This window comes from Centropristis striata, chromosome 15 (genome assembly GCF_030273125.1).
Source record: "Centropristis striata isolate RG_2023a ecotype Rhode Island chromosome 15, C.striata_1.0, whole genome shotgun sequence".
Classification (NCBI taxonomy): domain Eukaryota; kingdom Metazoa; phylum Chordata; class Actinopteri; order Perciformes; family Serranidae; genus Centropristis; species Centropristis striata.
Window position 1 is genome coordinate 27976455 of NC_081531.1, and position 19559 is coordinate 27996013.

The window sequence follows — 19559 nt, forward strand, 5'->3', positions numbered from 1 at the left end:
CCTGTTTTAAAAAAATGAAATACAGTGACACAGGTTCTTGATAATGCAGCCTTTACACCTTTAACTGGAAATAACATTCCATGCATGCTTATTATTTACCGGTTTGGAATTAAAGTAAAATCCCAACACAAAACTTTTTTGTGCTATTATCTGCATTGCTACCTTGCAGCCAAGGCCGGATTAACCATATGGCAATTGCCCAGGTGCCCTCAACCTCTAAAGGGCCCAGGGCAGTGTGGGCACAAGCAAAATATCTGCTTATCTCTCGCTGATATGTTCAACTGTCCATCGGAGCTGTTACTCAAAAATCAATTTTGAGGTGGCAGGGTGATTTCTGTTTAAAATGACCTGAGGACCAAAATGCTGCTTGATTCTAGATTCTTGATTTTTGTTTGTGTCTTGTCTTCCTCTGTGATGCCTCTATCAATTCAATACATTTGTGCTGCTGGGAATAGGTGTTGTTAAATACATATTAGATGCTTTGAAAGTGGTTGCTTACTTATTTTTTTGTGAAAATTGAGGACACTTCCTTCTATCTTTTTGTACGGTGTCCTTGAGTGCCAAGAAAGGCACCTTTCAAATAAAATTGATTATTATTATTATTATTATTATTATTATCATCTATGTAGTGGGTCAGGTTATACCTATGCTGATATGCGAGTGAGTGGCCTTGACAAGAGGAAATCGTGGTGCATTTGTAGTTCTATGAGCGTTTGCACATCTGTACATGAAAATGCACTTGATGACAGTAAGCACTTGATGTATTGAGTATATGAACTGTATATTACTGTAATTTATTCTATATTTTGCCACATTATGGTCATTCTGGGCTGGGGTTGTGATGATGGGGCCCTTGAATATTGTTGCCCAGGGTACAGCAAAATGTTCAACTGGCCCTGCTTGCAGCGACAGACTTTTCAAACCAGGAGAGAACTGTTGGTGTTGGAGAATGCGCGTTGAATTAAAACCAGATGTTGCAGAGTGGAGGGAGATGTGTGAGGGCTGTCGACTGACTTTTTAAAGCTAATACTGTCGGTTTAAAAAGCTCTGCATGATCTATGGTCACACTCACACAGTTATCGTGTGAAAGCGATTCAGTGAAGAAAAGATGAGTAAAGAAGAAAAGGGCTGAGCGTTTTTTACTGAGCTCCAGGAAGTCTAAAACCGCTACGTCTGCAAAAAACAACAACCCGAAGAGGAATAGTGGATGGATAGAAAAAAAATCTACCCGGTTAACCTTTGAACCGTCTTCCTTTGTCCTCACAAGAAGTCACAAGACAAACTCCCGTATAATTTCACGAATGACACTCCTAACGGTAAGCAAGCAGTGGGAGTTAAGGTAGTTGTTGGTGGGGCTAGTTTGGTATCAACACGGAGAAAAAGGGACTGAGGGAAGGTGCTTGGAGCAGAGGAACTGAAAAGCGACTGGTTTGTGTTGTTGAAGCTACCTGCTTGTTTTAATTTTCCTCAGAGGTACGCTTATGAATACTTTCTTATGCAATTCGCTAATTTCTTTCTTGTATGTTTTGCATTAGCGGCTAATCAGAACACTGGTTGCTAGGTGATTAGTTTTAGGAGGCACGTATGCAACCTGGAGGCTGATTAAAAGTTCAGTGATTGAAGTGTTTGTCTATATTTCAAAGAGTATTTTATTTCTGGTACACATAGTTTTGTCCCCCGGCTTGTCTCTCCTTGTTTTTGTTTGTTTTTGTTTGTTTTTTACATTGTAACTTTGGAGCAACACTAAAAAAGGGAGTTTCAATGTATTTGTTTTTTAAATGCAGAAACTACACGTTCAGAGCAAAACAAGAGGGAAGACACACACACCATGTCCTCTGTCTATTTCAGTCCAGGGTCGGATTCAGGTGTGAATGGGTGAGGAATGTCATGGAGCTATTGCTTTTCCTTTTATATGTGACCTTGGGGATGGTGTTTGTTCAGGGTATTTTGTTTTTTTCAGCCTGCTTTTTGTTGAAATCCTATCTATCTATCTATCTATCTATCTATCTATCTATCTATCTATCTATCTAAACATCCTATGCTATGTCTCTAAATCTATCCATCTATCTATTAGAAACGTTGCAAAGATGGAGGATGCTAAAGTGGAGATTGACGATGGAAAGGATGAAACTGTGCTGCCAGACACAATGTATCAGTAAGTTTATGAAGATTTTATGCAACACTTTTTATTCAAAATCATACTCCTTGACATGCATAACTATTTTTCTCCTTTGCAGCAATATCCGGAAGAAGATCTCACCTTTTGTTATGTCCTTTGGATTTCGGTGAGTGTGTTTTAGAAACTCTTTTTGTCAATGATGTTTCTTTCCTTGCCTGGTAGTGTTTGATGATGCTGAAGTGTATCTGTCATTTCCTCCAGTATATTTGGAGTGGTGCTGATTCTAGTGGACTTTGTGCTGGTGATTGTGGACTTATCCCTGCCAGCAAAGAGCCGAGAGGTTGGAGATGCCTTAGAGGCCGTGTCCCTCTGCATCTCCTTCTTTTTTCTCGCTGACGTCCTCCTGCGGGTCTATGTGGAAGGGTGAGTGGAAGAAAGAGTTTGCTCAGTTGCAATATATCTTCAGTTATCGCTGCACAATTGCTTGCTAGTGAATTTGAGAAGGAGAAATGTTAACAAGAGTGATGCAAACATTCCCAGAGTCCACTGTCAGCAGTAATCATTTGGATAAGCTGTTAAACAGGAAGTTATGAAGAGGAAGCTGGACAGGAAATGTATGCCATGCATGGGGCTGTTCTTCTGGAAACCTGATGACTCAGAGTACTAGTGCAGTGTCACTGAATGAATACTTTCTACTACAGTAATGTTAGATTCAGGAACATACTGGTAGTTGAATGATCTGGACAGTTTTCCCAGCAGCATGTTCATTTTCTCATGTCGTGTCTTTATAGGTTCAAAGTTTACTTCAGCTCCAAGCTGAACATCATAGACGCCTGTGTTGTGGTAATCACGCTGGTGGTCACCATGATCTACACCTTCACTGACCTGTCAGGAGCCAGCCTCATCCCCAGGTACCTGCTGTCCCCTGCAGTCCCAGCTAACAGTAATATTACTAGAAACGGCTCATAACATTGTGTCGGTTTCTCATGAAAGTACATGAAAGCTCTGCAGGATCCAGAGGAACATTTAAGTTTAGTATAAATATTTAGGTTTAGTGCCTGGAGATTAATTTATAATGATCCTCCAATTGATGTTCTGCATATTTGAATTCCCCACTTACTTCACTTAGTCCACCCAAACATGTGTTTTCACTAATTCTTAAGACTATTATTTAATTTTAAAAAGCCTAGATGGAGAATCCTGCTGTACAGTAGTATTCTCAAACTGTGGGTACCTTTTACATACTGCAAAAAAGATTTTTATTTTTTTTTTAGCTCTGTGTACTGTACATATTTTTGCAAGGGTCACATTAATAATAATGCCAGTGCCTTCATGGATTTTGAATAATATTAATATTGTGACACAATTCTTCTTAATATTTTTGAAAATACTCTTAATCTTAAAATACTGATTAGTAATATAATTTCGTATAACGTTCCTGTTCACTGTGGTTTGTTGTTGTCTGAACTCATGAACGCTAGTTGGTGCTCAAGTATAATCGGTTCGCCTGAAACTCATCCTGTGAGAAACGTTCCGCGGTGCAAAAATTAGTGCGTAGTAATCTGAATTAACGCGTTAAAGTCCCGGCCCTACTTATAATATAAAGTACTTTATATTTAATGCCATTAAGATGCTAAAATGTGTTTAATTATTATTATTAAGTACATTTTTTTCGTTCATTCTTCATCAGGGTGGTGTCGTTTTTCCGTTTCCTGAGAATAATCATCCTGGTGAGGGTTTTCAGACTGGCAGCTCAGAGGAAAGAGCTGGAGAAGGTCACCAGGAGGATGGTAAGGCCATCACCACCACGTATAGAACACTGTGAACACCTAATGTAGTAAATTTCACTAGAAAATCTTACCTGCGTGTAATTAGGGTTGGCATCAAGTGAGATGATGTCTACAACTTCCTTCTCATTGACTTGTTATTTTTGCCAGGTTTCTGAGAACAAGCGGCGATATCAGAAGGATGGATTTGACCTCGACCTTACCTATGTCACCGGTAGTTGTTACATGCTGTATAATGAAAAACAGCACCATACATGAATGTCTGAAAATTCATATAGATGACAAAAAATAACATCCTCTAAGAAGTTGAATATTGTTTGCACCCTCTCTAGACCGTGTCATCGCCATGTCTTTCCCCTCCTCCGGAAAGCAGTCATTCTACAGAAACCCAATCAAGGTAAGATACGATAAGATTTTCAATTTTACAAGTAAAAGATATAAAAAAGTAAACTCTAACATAACCTGGGTACCTGCATTACTAACTTTGATCTAATTAAAACCATTAATTTCAAAATAAATCCATTAACCCTTTGATGCACAACATGGGTCTAAAGTGACCCGATGGAATTCATTTATTGCAAAGATATAGAAAATAAAAACTCAATCATTCAGTATTCCAGGTTTTCCTCAATCAACTTGTTTTTGATCATCATACATCCTATTTTTTTAATTTCTTACTTTCTGAATAAAAACCCTTTTTGTATCACTACGCTTCTTATACACAACATGGGTCAAAAATATCATTATGGGGTATTGTGTGTATAATTTTAAGGAATTAAGGTCATTTTGGAATAAGGCTGTAACATAACAAAATGTGGAAAGAGTGACGCGCTGTGAATACCTTCCAGATATACTGTATGTGTGACAAAATGATACATAAACATGTTAAATATATTGAATATATGAGTGTTTGGCCTCTCTTACTGCTAAAGTAACTATTTGAAACAAATTACTATTATTATAGTATTAGGTCATTTAATTTTAAATCAAATTGGGATGAATGAGTCACTTTTGACCCATGTGTGTAAACTTGATGTAGTAATACAAAATCTATTTTCTTCATAAAGTATGAAAGGAATGATCGGTTTTTAATAAAAAAAAGATATTCAAAAAATACTTGGACTATTCAATCATAACATAAATTGATTTAAAAAGATAGAGCACAGAAACACATAGCAGCATTAAATAACATGGGAAATGAATGCGGGTAATTTTTGACCTATGTTGTGCATTAGAAGGGGTGTCAATATGTTGTGCATCAAAGGGTTAATAGCCACCTCTGTCACAAGGAACTTCCAACCACAGACTTCCATAACCTATTTCTCTATCTTTCTTTGCAGGAGGTGGCAAGGTTCCTTGACACTAAACATGAAGGCCACTATAAAGTTTACAACCTGTGCAGTAAGTTGCCACCTCCTCTCATCACGTGTACTGCATTCCTTTTTACATACAACCATGCAAACCATGTCAACACCACCTTTTGTTTCCAGGTGAGAAAGGCTACGACCCCCAGTTCTTCCACTACAAGGTTGAGCGGGTGTTCATTGATGACCACAACGTCCCCTCTTTGGAGTGGGTTGCATTTTGTTTCTTATTATACTGAAGCACTTTGTGTAGCTATGCAAGAGGCCCTTATTGTAATCATATCAATGCATTAGGTTGACATTATTGACACAACTATAATGCTTGTAAATGGCACTTAAATGTCCGTGCGGTATCAATACAGTCTCTTATCTTATACAGTACAGGCCAAAAGTTTGGACACACCCATCTCATTCAATGCGTTTTTCTTTATTTTCATGACTATTTACATTGTAGATTCTCACTGAAGGCATCAAAACTATGAATGAACACATATGCAATTATGTACTTAACAAAAAAAGTGTGAAATAACTGAAAACATGTCTTTTATTTTAGATTCCTCAAAGTAACCACCCTTTGCTTACTAGAATATAAGACATGTTTTCAGTTATTTCACACTTTTTTGTTAAGTACATAATTCCACATGTGTTCATTAATAGTTTTGATGAATTTACAATGTCATAGTCATGAAAATAAAGGAAACGCATTGAATGAGAAGGTGTGTCCAAACTTTTGGCCTGTACTGTATGTAAGATCATTTTTGCTCTGTTTTTTTGGGCTTTTATATTATCTGCAAATATTTTCATAAAGTATTTGGGCACATACGGAAACAGGATGTATTACTTATTACCATTATGTGTTGTACAATAGCCAACATCTTATCGTAATGGCTTAATCATTGTGTGTTCTAATATTTGACTCAGGGACATGCTGAAATACACCGCAAATGTGAGGGAGTGGATGGCGGCCGATCCCAAAAACATCATCGCTATTCACTGTAAAGGAGGAAAAGGTGATCCTGACTCATTCTGTGATTTATTTAAGTTGAGCCTAGACTTTAGTTTAGTGTACTCTGCCCTACAAAGTCTAACTGCAGTAAATAAGCAAAGGGTAAAACTGAGAAAAACTGCTTTCAAGTTTTTTTAACGTGTTTTAACTGGCCGGCCAAATTGGTTACATGTAGATAAGTGATATGACACTTATTTCTACATGTATTGATTATGTAATTTTTATTCTAAAAAATCAAGATGATTTATTTGACCTTTGAACCCAAAAACGCAGTTACTGCATTTCTGTAAAAGGTTCTCAGTGCAGCAACTACAATGTTGTTGTCTTCTTTCAGCTTTTATATTTAGTTTTCAGTGAATAAACATTTTCAAATTTATTTTATAAATCTATTTAAAAGCGTTTAACAACTCTATATATATTTGTGTATTTTAAACTTAATATTATAAAGACATGTTATATTTTAGTCTTAATCTAATTTTATCTCACTTTTTTTACTTGATCACTATCTAGATAATAATTTCCCTTTCGAATAAACGTATAATTTCTATTAATTTATATTTAAATTAGTACATATATCCAAAGCAGACTGTGATAAGTGTAATTACTGCTTGGTTTCGAGTTGGTTTGTGTGGTTTTTATATAATTATTTCTCTGAAATAAAGCAAAATTGAAATCTAAAACTTTGTCACAAGATAAAACAGACATCAAAGAGTTCATTTTTAGTTATAACTCAATTTTGACCAAAATGTAGTTACTGCAGTTAGGCTTTGTAGCAGTACAGTGGTTGAAAATGTGTTACTGTCACTCTTAGTTCACCCTCTACTGCTCTGTTTCACAGGACGCACAGGTACTATGGTGTGCACCTGGTTTATTGACAGTGACCAGTTTGAGAGCGCACAGGTACGTATGAGTGATATGTGATCCAACAAGGCTCAATGAATTAGCAGAATGTTTTGAAACACTTTTTTTTCACAACACATTTCTGTTGGTCCACCAGGACAGTCTGGAGTATTTTGGTGAGAGGAGGACAGACAAGAGCCGGAGTTCCAAGTTTCAGGGAGTGGAGACTCCCTCTCAGGTGAGAACGAGTCACTCGGGATGAACTAACAGAGCTTTTTTAATACAGGCACTTACTTTGAACTTTTAACCTCTGAGGACTTTAAAATAGTCTAACTGGCGCCCCCGAGTGGTAGTACGATAAATAATATTTTGGCACACGAGGCATAAGTAACACAGACAGAAGGCTCTTTTCTATAAACAGAAACATATGCCATTTAAATAGTTTAAAGGTACTGTCATCCTTAGCTGTATAGTAATGTAGCATTCATGATTAAAAGTAAACATATTGATACTATCTTTTTAATCTGGCTTTCATGTAGTGTCTTATTATTGTCATCTTATCTTTTTTATCACAATTTATGGTTTATATTTGTTTTATGTGTTAGCTTTTATCTGTTTTACCTATATTTTATTGTTCATGTTAAATGTTCTTGTTATGTCAAATTCTTGTAAAGAAGTGTGTCTGTATATATACATGTATATATCTTTTATAATTTTATTTACTCTTATATCATTACTCGGCATGCATTAGTCACCATGTCCTATCAAATATTTTAAGTTGTTATTTTCAATCTGTAAAGCACTTCTAATTACACTGGATTTGTTTGAAACATGCTATATAAATAAAATTTGATTGATGGATTGTAATATTTATAATCCTGATCCCAAGAAAGACTCCATTGACAATCCATTCCATCTTAATGGGATAGCTTGGAATCAGTGTATTACCTAAAGTAGATGGTGGTAAGCAGGCCCTGGTTTGGAGGAACCGGCAAGATATTTTAGCCACCTAAAAAAGGCCCACTTGAAAAAAAATCAATATCAGTTTTCACTATGTATGCTCTCTTCAAAGCCAACAGACTTCTTTTGAGAAAAACAATCATTTCAAGTCGCACATCACAGGAGTTGCTGGTCTGACTGCTGCCTTGATCGGTGCAAGGAAAAATTATGTTTTTCTTTAAAGGAGTCTGGTGTCTTTGAAGAGAGCATGAAAATAACTGCTTCAGTTCCCTGCCAGAAAGCGCTGTCTGCTGGTAAAGTGAAGAGAGTGCACTTAATGCAGCACTGTTCATACCACCAGGTCACTTTACTGGTGGCTTTACTGGTTTATTTGCACTATCTCTGTTTACATCCGACCACAGAAAGTATATTAGGCCTATATTATTATTATCATTTTTAGTATAATACTATATATTTTTTATTTATTTTTTTACTATACCTATATTGTAATATTATCATACTTACACTAGTATACTTATACTTACCATACTAAATAATACATTTTATTTTATACATATTTGCTGTACAGCACACCGTATATTACATTATATGAGCTTCTGTATATTTTCTATATTTTTATATATGTCTTATACCATTTATACTATACTGTGTTTATCCTCTGCATATATTTAAATATATTTATTCATTGATGTTCATACAACTACATGCAACAACCTAAAATATATCGTCTCTTATGTGCAATATCTGTAAAATGCAAAATACTTTCAGGAAAAAAACCTGCCATATAGCAGCCGTATAAGTAATTTGTGTACATAAGGTGTATAGAATATGTATATATATGTCTTTTTTATATATTCTGGGGTTTTTTTTAATTCCTTTGTGTCTGTATCTTGAGCTGCTGTGATGACTAAATGTCAGCACTGCAGGATAAATAAATTCGTATCTTATTTTATCTTTTAACTTTTTAAAGGGGCTAAAATACATTTTATGTTTGTGTGCACCACAGAGCCGGTATGTTGGGTACTACGAGATCATGAAGAACCAGTTCAACAGGCAGCTTCCCCCACCTAAAACCATCAGGATCAAGAGCATCCGCATCCACTCCATAGCAGGTAAAAACAGCTGACCAACTCCAACATGTAACTTAATCTTGTATATCTCTTTGTGCCTGGGCCAATATCTGTTTTTTTCTCTTTCTCAGGTGTGGGTAAAGGTAATGGCAGTGATCTCAAGGTGAAGATAATTGTGAAGAAAGAACTGGTATTTCAATGTGTGTGTGCCAAACAGGACAACTGCACAGTAAGTCTCACACACTTGGCACATACAGTACAGGCCAAAAGTTTGGACACACCCATCTCATTCAATGCGTTTTTCTTTATTTCCATGACTATTTACATTGTAGATTCTCACTGAAGGCATCAAAACTATGAATAAACACATATGGAATTATGTACTTAACAAAAAAAGTGTGAAATAACTGAAAACATGTCTTGTATTTTAGATTCCTCAAAGTAGCCACCCTTTGCTTACTAGAATATAAGACATGTTTTCAGTTATTTCACACTTTTTTGTTAAGTACATAATTCCACATGTGTTCATTAATAGTTTTGATGAATTTACAATGTCAATAGTCATGAAAATAAAGGAAAAACATTGAATGAGAAGGTGTGTCCAAACTTTTGACCTGTACTGTACTCTCATGAGGTCATGACAATTCATTTGTTGACTGTGTGAATGTGTTTCTTAGGTGTTTCCTGATGTGGGTAATAATGCAGTGGTCATCAGCCTACAGAATGGGCCTGTGGTTGAAGGGGATGTGAAGGTCATGTTTGAGTCCAGCGCTGTGAGTGATCAAACTACAGATGCTAGTCAAGCTAATGTTTGGCCTGAGTGTCCTATGATTCATCTTTTCTTATCATAATCCTACTTAGGGTCTTCCAAAAGGATACGAAGATGTTCCATTTTACTTCTGGTTCAACACCTCCTTCGTAGAGGACAAGTATGAAAATTTTTTTTAGTTCTCAACTCAAACATTCTCACATAAGTCACAGATATTAGTGCTGACTAAACTCTTAACTCCCTAACTCTCCACAGGCTCTTTTTACCCAGAGAGGAGCTGGACAACCCACACAAGCCAAAGACTTGGGACCTGTACAAGGAGGACTTTGGAGTCACTATGTTCTTCTCAGAACCATAATAAAAGCCCTGAACTAAGATAAACATGATTCAATTGCTTGTTACAGTTGTGCCTTTAGTGATGTATGGCGAGTAGAAATTGTGGGATTGAACACTAAGGTGAGAAATGAATGAGAGTCCAATTATAAAATTGAATCAAGGCATAAAAATACTTATGTTCAAATGTTTGATCTTGAGGGCAGTGGAGTCATCCTGATTCAAGTCCTGTATACTGCAGTGGTCCTCTAATGAGTCATGGCACTTAAGACTGAAATTTATAATGAAGGGATATGTGAATAATTGCCATTAAATATGTTGTCTTCCAGTAGATCAGTTTATATGTATTTGTGGCTGTTCTTGGTGTCCTAAAATAGAATTTGAAAATTGGAGATGAAATAAATACAAAATATTTGTACCTTTGGAAATCATGATGCTGAAAGGTTGGGCTCTATTTGACTGACAGTGCATTTGACTCTTGAACTACATCCAAATGCCATAATTTGCATCCGTCTGAAGTATCTAGTCAATTTAAAACTGGATGTGTTTTCTCATGCACTTCTGTCTGCTACTAAGGCACAGGCTTATTAGATGCAAATGTCTTCAGTGAGGCAACGGTTGAGGATGACACAGAAACATTGTAAATACAGGTTTCCTTCCACTTTCAGTGAGAAGGGGTATCACTTTGATGTAGATGTTGGCACTGAAGGGATTTTTGGTAATCTGTGTAGAAATAAGTTTTAATTATACCCATTTATTGTCCCAAAAATATTTAATTTGTAACTTATTTTTACACTTAAATACAAAGCAAGTAGATATTGGCAGATTTAGTCATTTATTCACAATTTATACATTTTCTTGAAACCATTGCTGATTTTACAAGTTGCAATACTTGTCATGCTCATGTTACACCACAATTCACATAGACCAAGAGTTGAGAACATTCCCATACTTTGGCTCTATCAAACCTGGATGTTAACTAGCCAACAAAGAATTAAAGTGCAGACGGAAGTAAACCTCAATGAGAAATACTGTTCCATATATACAGGCTTGAAGATCTCACTGCTGAGGCAGATGGTGTTTCAAATTAAGCTAAATACTTTACTGACCTAAATCCTTACGAAAGGTGCAGACTAAGGAAGTCAAAATGATTGAGTGAAGATGATGTGTGCTATATAACAACTCCACAAAGTTCAAACCTGAGGTGTGATTACTGACAATTAATCCACCAAATTTAATAAAGCAAGTGCCTACTGACATGCTTTACAGCGTATTATGGGACAGAAAGTCATCAATTTTAATCCAAACTTCCTGCTGTGCATCACAAGAAAGCAGAGTCTTAATTTTGTACTTCTAGTCCCATCCTTTTTGGTAATCCTCAACATTTAGCATCCTCTTAAGGTTAGGTACAAGCTATTCTAGTCACAAGGTGTTGAAAGAAAAAGTTACCTTTAGCATTATTTTTTTTCCTGATACAAGGCACCCAGTACAGTAGAAATGCAAAAAAAAAAAAAATGACATTTAGTAACCAACCAACCAACCAACCAACCAAACTCCTGCAATTTTGTGCATTTCAAGTAAACCACAACTTTCAGGGCAATTTCAACAGTCTTTGCATAACAGCAGTTGACAAATCCAAGGCCTGTTACAATCAGTTGTGAACAAAGGTCAAGTTCACCAAATTCGCATAGACAATCAGTAATGTGAACTACCTCAAGTGACTGATATCAAACAAATGTAACTAATCTTGTTGGCCAACCAGCAACAAGTAAAAATCCACTTTTTGGCTCAATTTCATGTTTGGTCATAATGCTTTTTCGTCTCCCAGACATTCAGTCCAAACCTCAGGTCAACAGAGGGTTGTTCTGACAGCTCGGACTAAATTTCCTCCAAAACCATTGAGATAGTCACACTGCTCCAGCTCATCAGACCGCCCGCTTCTCAGAAAGCAGAGCACTTGAGTTTTACACGTCTCCTTGCAGGGCTCTGAGACATGTCCTTTGTGTCTGAGGTACCAGAACTTCTGGAAGGCACGGTCATCACTGATGAAGGTCCGCATCAGCACCTCGTAGTCAGAGGGGAACAGGCTGGTCAGACCGTAGGCCTCAGTGGCACGGTACAGCAGTGTCCATTTGGGGTTCTGCTCTGGGACTTTTTGCCCTCCTGGACCGTGGTTTGCCTCTGTGAGGTTGAGGATGTAGGTTTCATGGTCAAGAACCAGCCGAGAGCTGCCTTGGTAGTTTCCATCCACAATGTAGACACGGAAACCTGTTAAGAGAAGAGTAATTAAAATATTTTTTTTAGGTGTGTGTTGCTTCTGAAATGATGGGAAATGCCTTGGCCAGTTTCTCACCTGGGTTAAGATTAACATAAGTAGTGACACTGGGAGCGATGAAAGCCACTCCTAATGGGCGGCTCATGGTCACTTCATCATAAAACATTTGGAACTCATCCAGGTGTGTGTGGCCAAAAAACTGTCCAGTAACTGTACTTTCATATCTGAGAATAAAATAAAAATAAGAGAATGTTTAACAAAAAATAATAAAAAATTTAATTCATTCTGATAGCAAGGTTCATACATGCAGCTACTTTAACCACAGTCGGTCACTGAACCTGAAATAATAAAAAAACAAAACTTCCACATTCATTTACTAAAGCATCTGATCTGGTCGTCAAAAAAAGGATGCGAAACAAGCACTGCTAGTAAAAACCAAACCACACGTTTGTTTTGCAAAGAAATGAGTCAGATATGCAAATTGACCTAAGAGCTATTATACCATATACTGGCATTGCTTTTAAAAATAGATGGCAGGTACTATACAACAGACCACAGTTATAAACTGATGTTGGGGAAATGAGTGTTCCACATTACATTCGATGGTCTAAAACTGCTACTGGCAGCCACATTCACTCCTGTGTGTACAGAACTTCCCTCCTCATTGACAAAACAAAATAAACAGGACACAAAGAAATGTTACAGCAATTGACTGCACCACAACTAGTTCTGGGACTCTGCGTCTTTAGGTTTGAATGCTCAGCATAGCTACCTGTTGATAATGTGATAGTAGTTCCAGCTCCAGCTGCCGAGACACAGGCCAGGTGGGATGTGACCAATGATATGCACCTACATAAAAAGGAGGCAATTACACCATGTGGAAGAAGATATTGCACTAATAAAAACAGCGTTATTGTAATCACATGCTCACTGCCAGTTACTATAGGGAAGTAAAATCAGAGCACCAAAGAATCATTATGGCTGACTCCACTGTTCTGTCATCTTTTGTTTTTGCTGATCTACACACCTTCTCTCCCTTGTTCTCACTATCCTGGAGAATATGGACGAGCCACTGCAGCTGGTTGGCAGGATCTGTGGAGTTCACCATCAGCCAGAAGTTTTCCCGAGCACAGAAGTTCATGTTGAGGGAGACCACCCTCAGACCGGGCTGAATCTCCACTGTGTAGAATCCTGCGTATCTGAAATTACACCCAAAAGACATAGCTAAAGGAATCACAAAGTTAAATTTAGTTGGTGGTGCCCGGCAACATTCCAAAGCCTTTATTTAGGGAACAATATTCTGAGAAAAGTGACCACTTCCGTTTAGTGTACCTCCCACTATTTGCAAAGTGGAACAGCAAAAAGCGAACAGTTTCTACTCAAAATCTGGCAAACTCTTTGCTTGATGTTACTTTATATCAAATAACACTTGACCTGCATAACAACATGAACATGCAGTGGACATTTGGATATGATAAAAACATGAATATCAATAACCTCAGGGTCTGCAAAGCCTGCTCTGGCAACCATGGTGCCCATTCCTCTGCCATTGTATCATAGAGCCATGCACAGGATCTGTTACCATGAACAAAGGGTGGTGGGAAGCTGTTCACCGGCGTACTCTCATGGTTCCCTATAGCAGGGTAAACTGTCACGTTAGGTCCCAGGTGTCTGAACAGAAAAAGAGGAAGAGGAGAATCAATAGCTGCTTGGCTCGGTCAGTTCCAGGCAACACAAACATCTGACCAAAAGAGAACATAAATACCCCCAATCTTATCACCATGTTCTGAGTCAAAGGGCAAGGCCCCTTTGAGGTTAAATTAGAGCAACTGTGTTATCCAGTAATAGTATCACCAGAAACATGCTTGAAAGGTTTAAAATTTCAACACAAGGTTTTATCCTTAAGAAAACTTACTTGTGGATGAGCCTGGAGATGACAGTCAGCTCTGACAGTTGCTGTTTCCTGGTCTGAGCCCAAACATTGTGTGCTGGTATGTCTCCGGTCCAGTACACCCAGTCCCAGGGCCCGTCCTTGACAGCATTTTCCAGGAGGTTCTCCACTGTTCGTAGAGGCAGGTCACATTTACTGTAGGTTCCCCAGTACCCAGCCTCCCTCCGCCTCCAGCTGGGAGAACCTGAGTCTTTACGACAGCACAGAGGGTCCTTGCAGTCTGCAGCACTGCCAGCTAAATATTCCTGCGAGTGGAAAGGATTATTTTTAGAAGCAGAGCTTGATCCACAACAAAGTCTGGTGACAACATCTCTCCTACTATTTTCTTGTTTACATAATTATCACAAATAAAAATAAGGGGGAGGGGGGGCTGGTTTCTTTCTGTTGAGTGACTGTTTTAGGTAGATTCTACTTTGGGTAATCTCTAGGGGTGTGACGATACTCTCTGCTCACGAGACGAGACACGATATTGGGTTCACGACAATGAGACAAGACGAGATTTTAAGAAATCTACAATGACACAGTATATGACTGGACCAACTGACTTTTATTTAACAGATTTTTAATTTTTACTCTTTACATGCATGATGTAAGCATGAGCTTTTGATAAACTTCTTCCACAAATTGAAACTAAAATTTATAAAAGTTAAAATAAGATGAATAAAAAAATAAAATCCCCCAGCGGGATTAATGAGACTCCGGAGGTGATGTATGGTAATTGCTTAGCGACAGTTTCGACCGTGATCACATACAGGACGGATTAAACAGGAGAGATGCAACTGTGGCCGCAGTCGCTAAATATGCATAACATCAGAGATCGCTAAGTGAACACCTCCTGCAGCAGCAGCACATACACACTGTATTGCTACAGAGCTAACTGTTAGCCTATTAGCAGGACTGTGCCGCTTCGATTAATTCTTTAACGAGCCGCCGGCCTCTGCGACGTCATTCTGGCTGCTTGTCGCTTCCCCTCCTTCTCCTCCTTCTTCTTTTCATGTTACTGCCCCCACAGGTAACAAATAGAAGTTTGGATAACTCACAAATCTCGCGAGTCTGATTTCTAACGCGAGGAGAAACATTGCATTGAGTTTAATCTCGCGGCACCAGATCTCGTCACCCCCCTAGTAATCTCTCAACGACACTCACCTTGTCCCAGTGGATGTCAGTTAGAAAGAGGATCCTGCTTTGTGGAGAACCAGCCTTGGGAGGAGAAGGTGGTGTAACAGGGGGCTTAGGGACCTTTGGCAGGGTGATGTTCCAGGACGCATAGATGTCAAATTTTCCACAGGAAGGGCCCACCAGCACGCCGCACGCCTCAGTGGGCCAAAGCAAGGACTGCTGCAGAGCTCGGATTAAGTCATCCCTGAACAACTCTGTTATTTCTCGACACACCTGCTCATCAGCCAGATGAAGACGGATACATGCCTCCCCTACTGCACGAGCCACTCGCTCTTCATTTGCATCGCTCTAGGAGAGGTAACAGAGGAAGAGCAGGATGAGATAAGAGGCTTTAAAATACAACTAAAAAGGGAAACTGAAAGGTCTACAAAGGATGATACTTCAGAGTGAAGTGAAAACCTCAGAACTTCCTCAAAGACCGGCTACGGAGAAATACATTTGAATTCAAAATTCCAACTTAACCACAATGTAACATCATGTCATTTTGCACACTCTTGGAGGGCTGCACACAAGTATAATATTAACAGTTTTGATTTGAATAAAAACTAATCTGGCTCGTTTAGAGAGTGTGCTTTTAAGGTCAACGGCTGTAGATATTTGGACATCAGGAGCACTAGAGGTCAACAATGAAACTTATGATCGAGATGTCTCAGGAAAGTGAAGTGTCAGACGCTGCATTTTTTTTGCAAACTTGAGTAACCCCTTACAAGTCAGTCGCAGTATCAATATATAACATTATAATCTTACCAACCTAACTATATTAAATAAAAATAATAAATTATCTTTAATTTACTAGTCAGTGTTAATAACTAGGAGTTCAATCAATCATTTGGCCCACAGGTCAATCTGAAACAATAATATAATAAATAAATGTTTCACTGGTTATAAGACCCCAAACAGCAAGCGAACAGAAGAAGGGAACAATGCATTGATGCATTAAAAAAAAGCATTACCCTTTCATTTATCAAGGTAATTTAACACTACAGTATATCTTGATTTCGACCTTCATGAAGGTTATACATATCAGTTTGTGTTGAAGCTGTTTAAGGAGAGTGTTGATTTAACTATATTGAAAGCTGTAATGGTGCGGCCAGCTGTTTTGCAGTTTATGCTAAACTGTAATCTGCCTGTATATTATAAACTAGGCTGGACAAAATATTAGACAGTAGAAACACCATAACCGTGACTGCAAGGCTGAATCAACTCCTCTCTCAACTGCTGCAACACAAATGAAGCAACACTTATTTTGCATAAGAAGCCTATTTCAGAATCCAGGGCAACGTTTTCTTTTGGAATGATCTAAAACAACTAGTCACCTTGAGTTGCACATCGGAACTCCTTGCACCTGATTAGCCCAATATGAAACACATTGTGACAAATAAATATGTTTAAATACTGACGATCTTTCTTACACTATACTGTCAGTGCTACCTATTGCCTTGGGAGTATCTTGTGAAAACAATTTAACATTTATATTAACCTTCTGGAGTCCATCTATTTACTGAAAATACATGTTTTATTTACATTGATAACTTTATTTATATGTGTAATGTAGACAAGCTGAGAAAGCCAGTTGAAAGTGCAATCATAGGAGCTTTCACAGTGTGCCATTTATGTTTCTAGACCATTTTTAAAATGTGAATTTCCTTTCTACAATGAAAACTACTACTATTTTTAATTTACATGCAAATAGACTGTTTTGTAGTTTTATTATTTATTACTTTTCTGCTGTTTGTGTGTATAAATGGTTTTAAAATATTATATATACTTTGTTAATTCAAATAAAATGAAAAATCTGACTGATAGCCAAGTTTGTGTGGAGAAAAAAGAGCCATGCATGTGATGTAAGGACGTTAAACAGAGACAGAAATTAATGTATAGGATGTTGACATTTAAACCAAAATCTCCTGGACTTCAGAGGTTTAACATACTTATTTATAAATATACATATTTATCAGGAGCACTAGAGGTCAACAGTGAAACCTATGATCGAGAAGTCTCAAGAAAGTGAAGTGTCAGACGCTGCATATTTTTTGCAAACTTGATTAACCCCTTACAAGTCAGTCGCAGTATCAAGTAATATGTTTGCAGTGAGCAACGGGATATTAGCCACATTATAATCTTACCAACCAACTACATTTAATAAAGATAATAAATTATCTTTAATTTACTAGTGTCAATAACTAGGAGTTCAAGCAATCATTTGGCCCACAGGTCAATCTAAAATAAAAATATAATAAATAAATGTTATAAGAGTATACATATTTAATTATAAATATACATTTATTTCAATTTTATATAAATGTATAAAAATGTTTTATATTGGGCTAACGAGGTGGTAAATATGACTGTAGCCTTGGTCTAGAGAGGTGGGGAGAAACTTGATAAATAACTTTGGGATTTTTTTATAAATGTATATAAATTTGTTTTGCCTCATTTAGCAGATTCGTCACATTTATTTACGAGGCAAAACAAAGCTGAACAGACAAGTACGGCAACCAGTTAGTGTTGAAACCAGTAAGGACACAACACCGGAATCATCTTGAGCAGACTGAACGTGTTGAAACTTTACCAGAAGTGCAATATCTAGGATGGTGAAGAGGGCTTTGCACAGTGGACAGGTGAGGTTCCTCCAGTTGAAGCCGAGCCCTGGACGGTTCAAGTGCTCCATAAACACCAGCCCGGGCTGATCGGAGGTCGGTGCTGCATGACAGGACCCGAACAGCGACACCATTAAAACCACAGTGCAGGTCATCAGCCCGAAGGAGGGCAGCAGCAGCAGCGCGGGGAGCCTCATTGCAGGTGTCCTCCGAGGACCGTTTCTCTGTGTGAAGGACATGAACAAACCACTAACAGCCAGGAAAAAGAAGCGAAGAGCGTCAAGGAAGTAACACTTAGTGGTGTAGTTTAACACTTCAACTTGAGAATAAATGACTCATAGCAGTACAAAGCCGCAAACACATTTTTAAAGGGCACAAAACCGGCGACAACCTGCTAACAAAGCTAGCTAGCTACTTTTCTTTGCTACTATACCTCCAGAGAAAAGTGCAGAGCGGAGGCTCGTCGACTTGTTCCCCGGCAGCGGTGAAGTCAGGCCGGTCAGCAGTCAGAGCCGCTCTCCAGAGCCAATAAAAGGACGCGCCGTGCTGTGTGCTGGTCGGTCGGCAGCACACTGCTTGTTATGATGTGTATCTGTGCTCGGTCTTGTGAAAAGCACAGAAAGTCAGCTGACTCATCACGTGTCTCACTTTTTCCCCTCTGTTTCTTCACATGCAAATTGTAATAAACTGCAGCTGGTAAATCGCTCTAGTAAGGAAAAGCATTTCCGCTGGGCATAAGAACAAAGACAGATGAAAACTTAGTCTTGTGATTAAAATAAATGTCCTGTAAGTCTTTATAATAAGAAACTGGATCAAAAATAATGACTTCTTTGTGCTGAGTTAGTAGGCCTATCTTTATAATTTCAGAAACCTCCTCAAATACTAAATTCTTGTAAGGTGGTATTTTGCCTATTGTGCGCACAAGTTTTTATCTTGTGCACACAAGATAATAACTTGCTCACACAAGATAACTTGATAATAACTTGTGTGCACAAGCTTTAAAAAAATGTATATCTCATTTTTCAGGAGTTTTGTGGCTTTGAAAGATACCAACTCTTCATTTGAAGATACTATCATGACAAAAGTTTATAGTTTTTCGAGATACTGGCATTATTCTGAGATACTAAGTCATTTATTTTTTTGAGAAAGTATCTTAGTATGTGTTAAAATAATTTGTTATTCTCCCTCTGTTGTCTGTCTCTGTGTGTCACTATCAAAGGTCACTATCAAATGCTTGCATACATGTATGTGCCCTCTCTTTATGCATTTATATATTAATCATGCAATATGATTTTGATTCAATGAT

The 19559-nt window shown here is 37.9% G+C and overlaps 2 protein-coding genes across 5 annotated transcripts; one reads left to right on the forward strand and one right to left on the reverse strand.

Annotated features, from left to right (window-relative positions):
* The first annotated feature begins 967 nt into the window (after positions 1-967).
* On the forward strand, positions 968-10657 carry tpte (transmembrane phosphatase with tensin homology). 3 transcript variants are annotated; one of them, XM_059351698.1, is made up of 19 exons: positions 968-1316; positions 1785-1875; positions 2075-2155; positions 2238-2285; positions 2381-2542; positions 2911-3030; positions 3810-3909; positions 4057-4120; positions 4239-4303; positions 5247-5307; positions 5397-5478; positions 6192-6280; positions 7115-7176; positions 7274-7354; positions 9083-9188; positions 9278-9375; positions 9824-9919; positions 10008-10075; positions 10171-10657. In XM_059351698.1, exons 2-19 carry the CDS (start codon positions 1829-1831, stop codon positions 10271-10273), a joined length of 1533 nt encoding a protein of 510 aa, XP_059207681.1. In that variant the 5' UTR covers positions 968-1316; positions 1785-1828; the 3' UTR covers positions 10274-10657. The 3 variants fall into 3 exon arrangements, with proteins under 3 accessions (XP_059207681.1, XP_059207683.1, XP_059207682.1); XM_059351699.1 differs by lacking the exon at positions 968-1316 and adding an exon at positions 1360-1473; XM_059351700.1 differs by lacking the exon at positions 1785-1875.
* A 407-nt stretch (positions 10658-11064) lies between these two features.
* Positions 11065-18879, reverse strand: smpd1 (sphingomyelin phosphodiesterase 1). 2 transcript variants are annotated; one of them, XM_059352166.1, is made up of 9 exons: positions 18687-18879; positions 18226-18477; positions 15621-15941; positions 14439-14719; positions 14021-14194; positions 13551-13722; positions 13296-13372; positions 12602-12747; positions 11065-12516 (listed from the first exon to the last, which is right to left on the reverse strand). In XM_059352166.1, the coding sequence occupies exons 2-9, from the start codon at positions 18448-18450 to the stop codon at positions 12098-12100; spliced, it is 1815 nt and encodes a 604-aa protein (XP_059208149.1). In that variant the 5' UTR covers positions 18451-18477; positions 18687-18879; the 3' UTR covers positions 11065-12097. The 2 variants fall into 2 exon arrangements, with proteins under 2 accessions (XP_059208149.1, XP_059208148.1); XM_059352165.1 differs by lacking the exon at positions 18687-18879 and having other exon boundaries at positions 18226-18502.
* Between the last annotated feature and the right edge of the window lie 680 nt (positions 18880-19559).

Coding starts and splice junctions, on each gene's coding strand:
- smpd1 (XM_059352165.1), bottom strand. CDS start 18,492: ATGTCCTTCACACAGAGAAACGGTCCTCGGAGGACACCTGCAATGAGG. Junction 13,723..14,020: donor CAGGCTTTGCAGACCCTGAG/GTTATTGATATT, acceptor GTGTAATTTCAG/ATACGCAGGATTCTACACAG. Junction 13,373..13,550: donor GTGAGAACAAGGGAGAGAAG/GTGTGTAGATCA, acceptor CTTTTTATGTAG/GTGCATATCATTGGTCACAT.
- tpte (XM_059351698.1), top strand. CDS start 1,829: ATGTCCTCTGTCTATTTCAGTCCAGGGTCGGATTCAGGTGTGAATGG. Junction 7,355..9,082: donor GAGTGGAGACTCCCTCTCAG/GTGAGAACGAGT, acceptor TGTGCACCACAG/AGCCGGTATGTTGGGTACTA. Junction 10,076..10,170: donor ACCTCCTTCGTAGAGGACAA/GTATGAAAATTT, acceptor AACTCTCCACAG/GCTCTTTTTACCCAGAGAGG.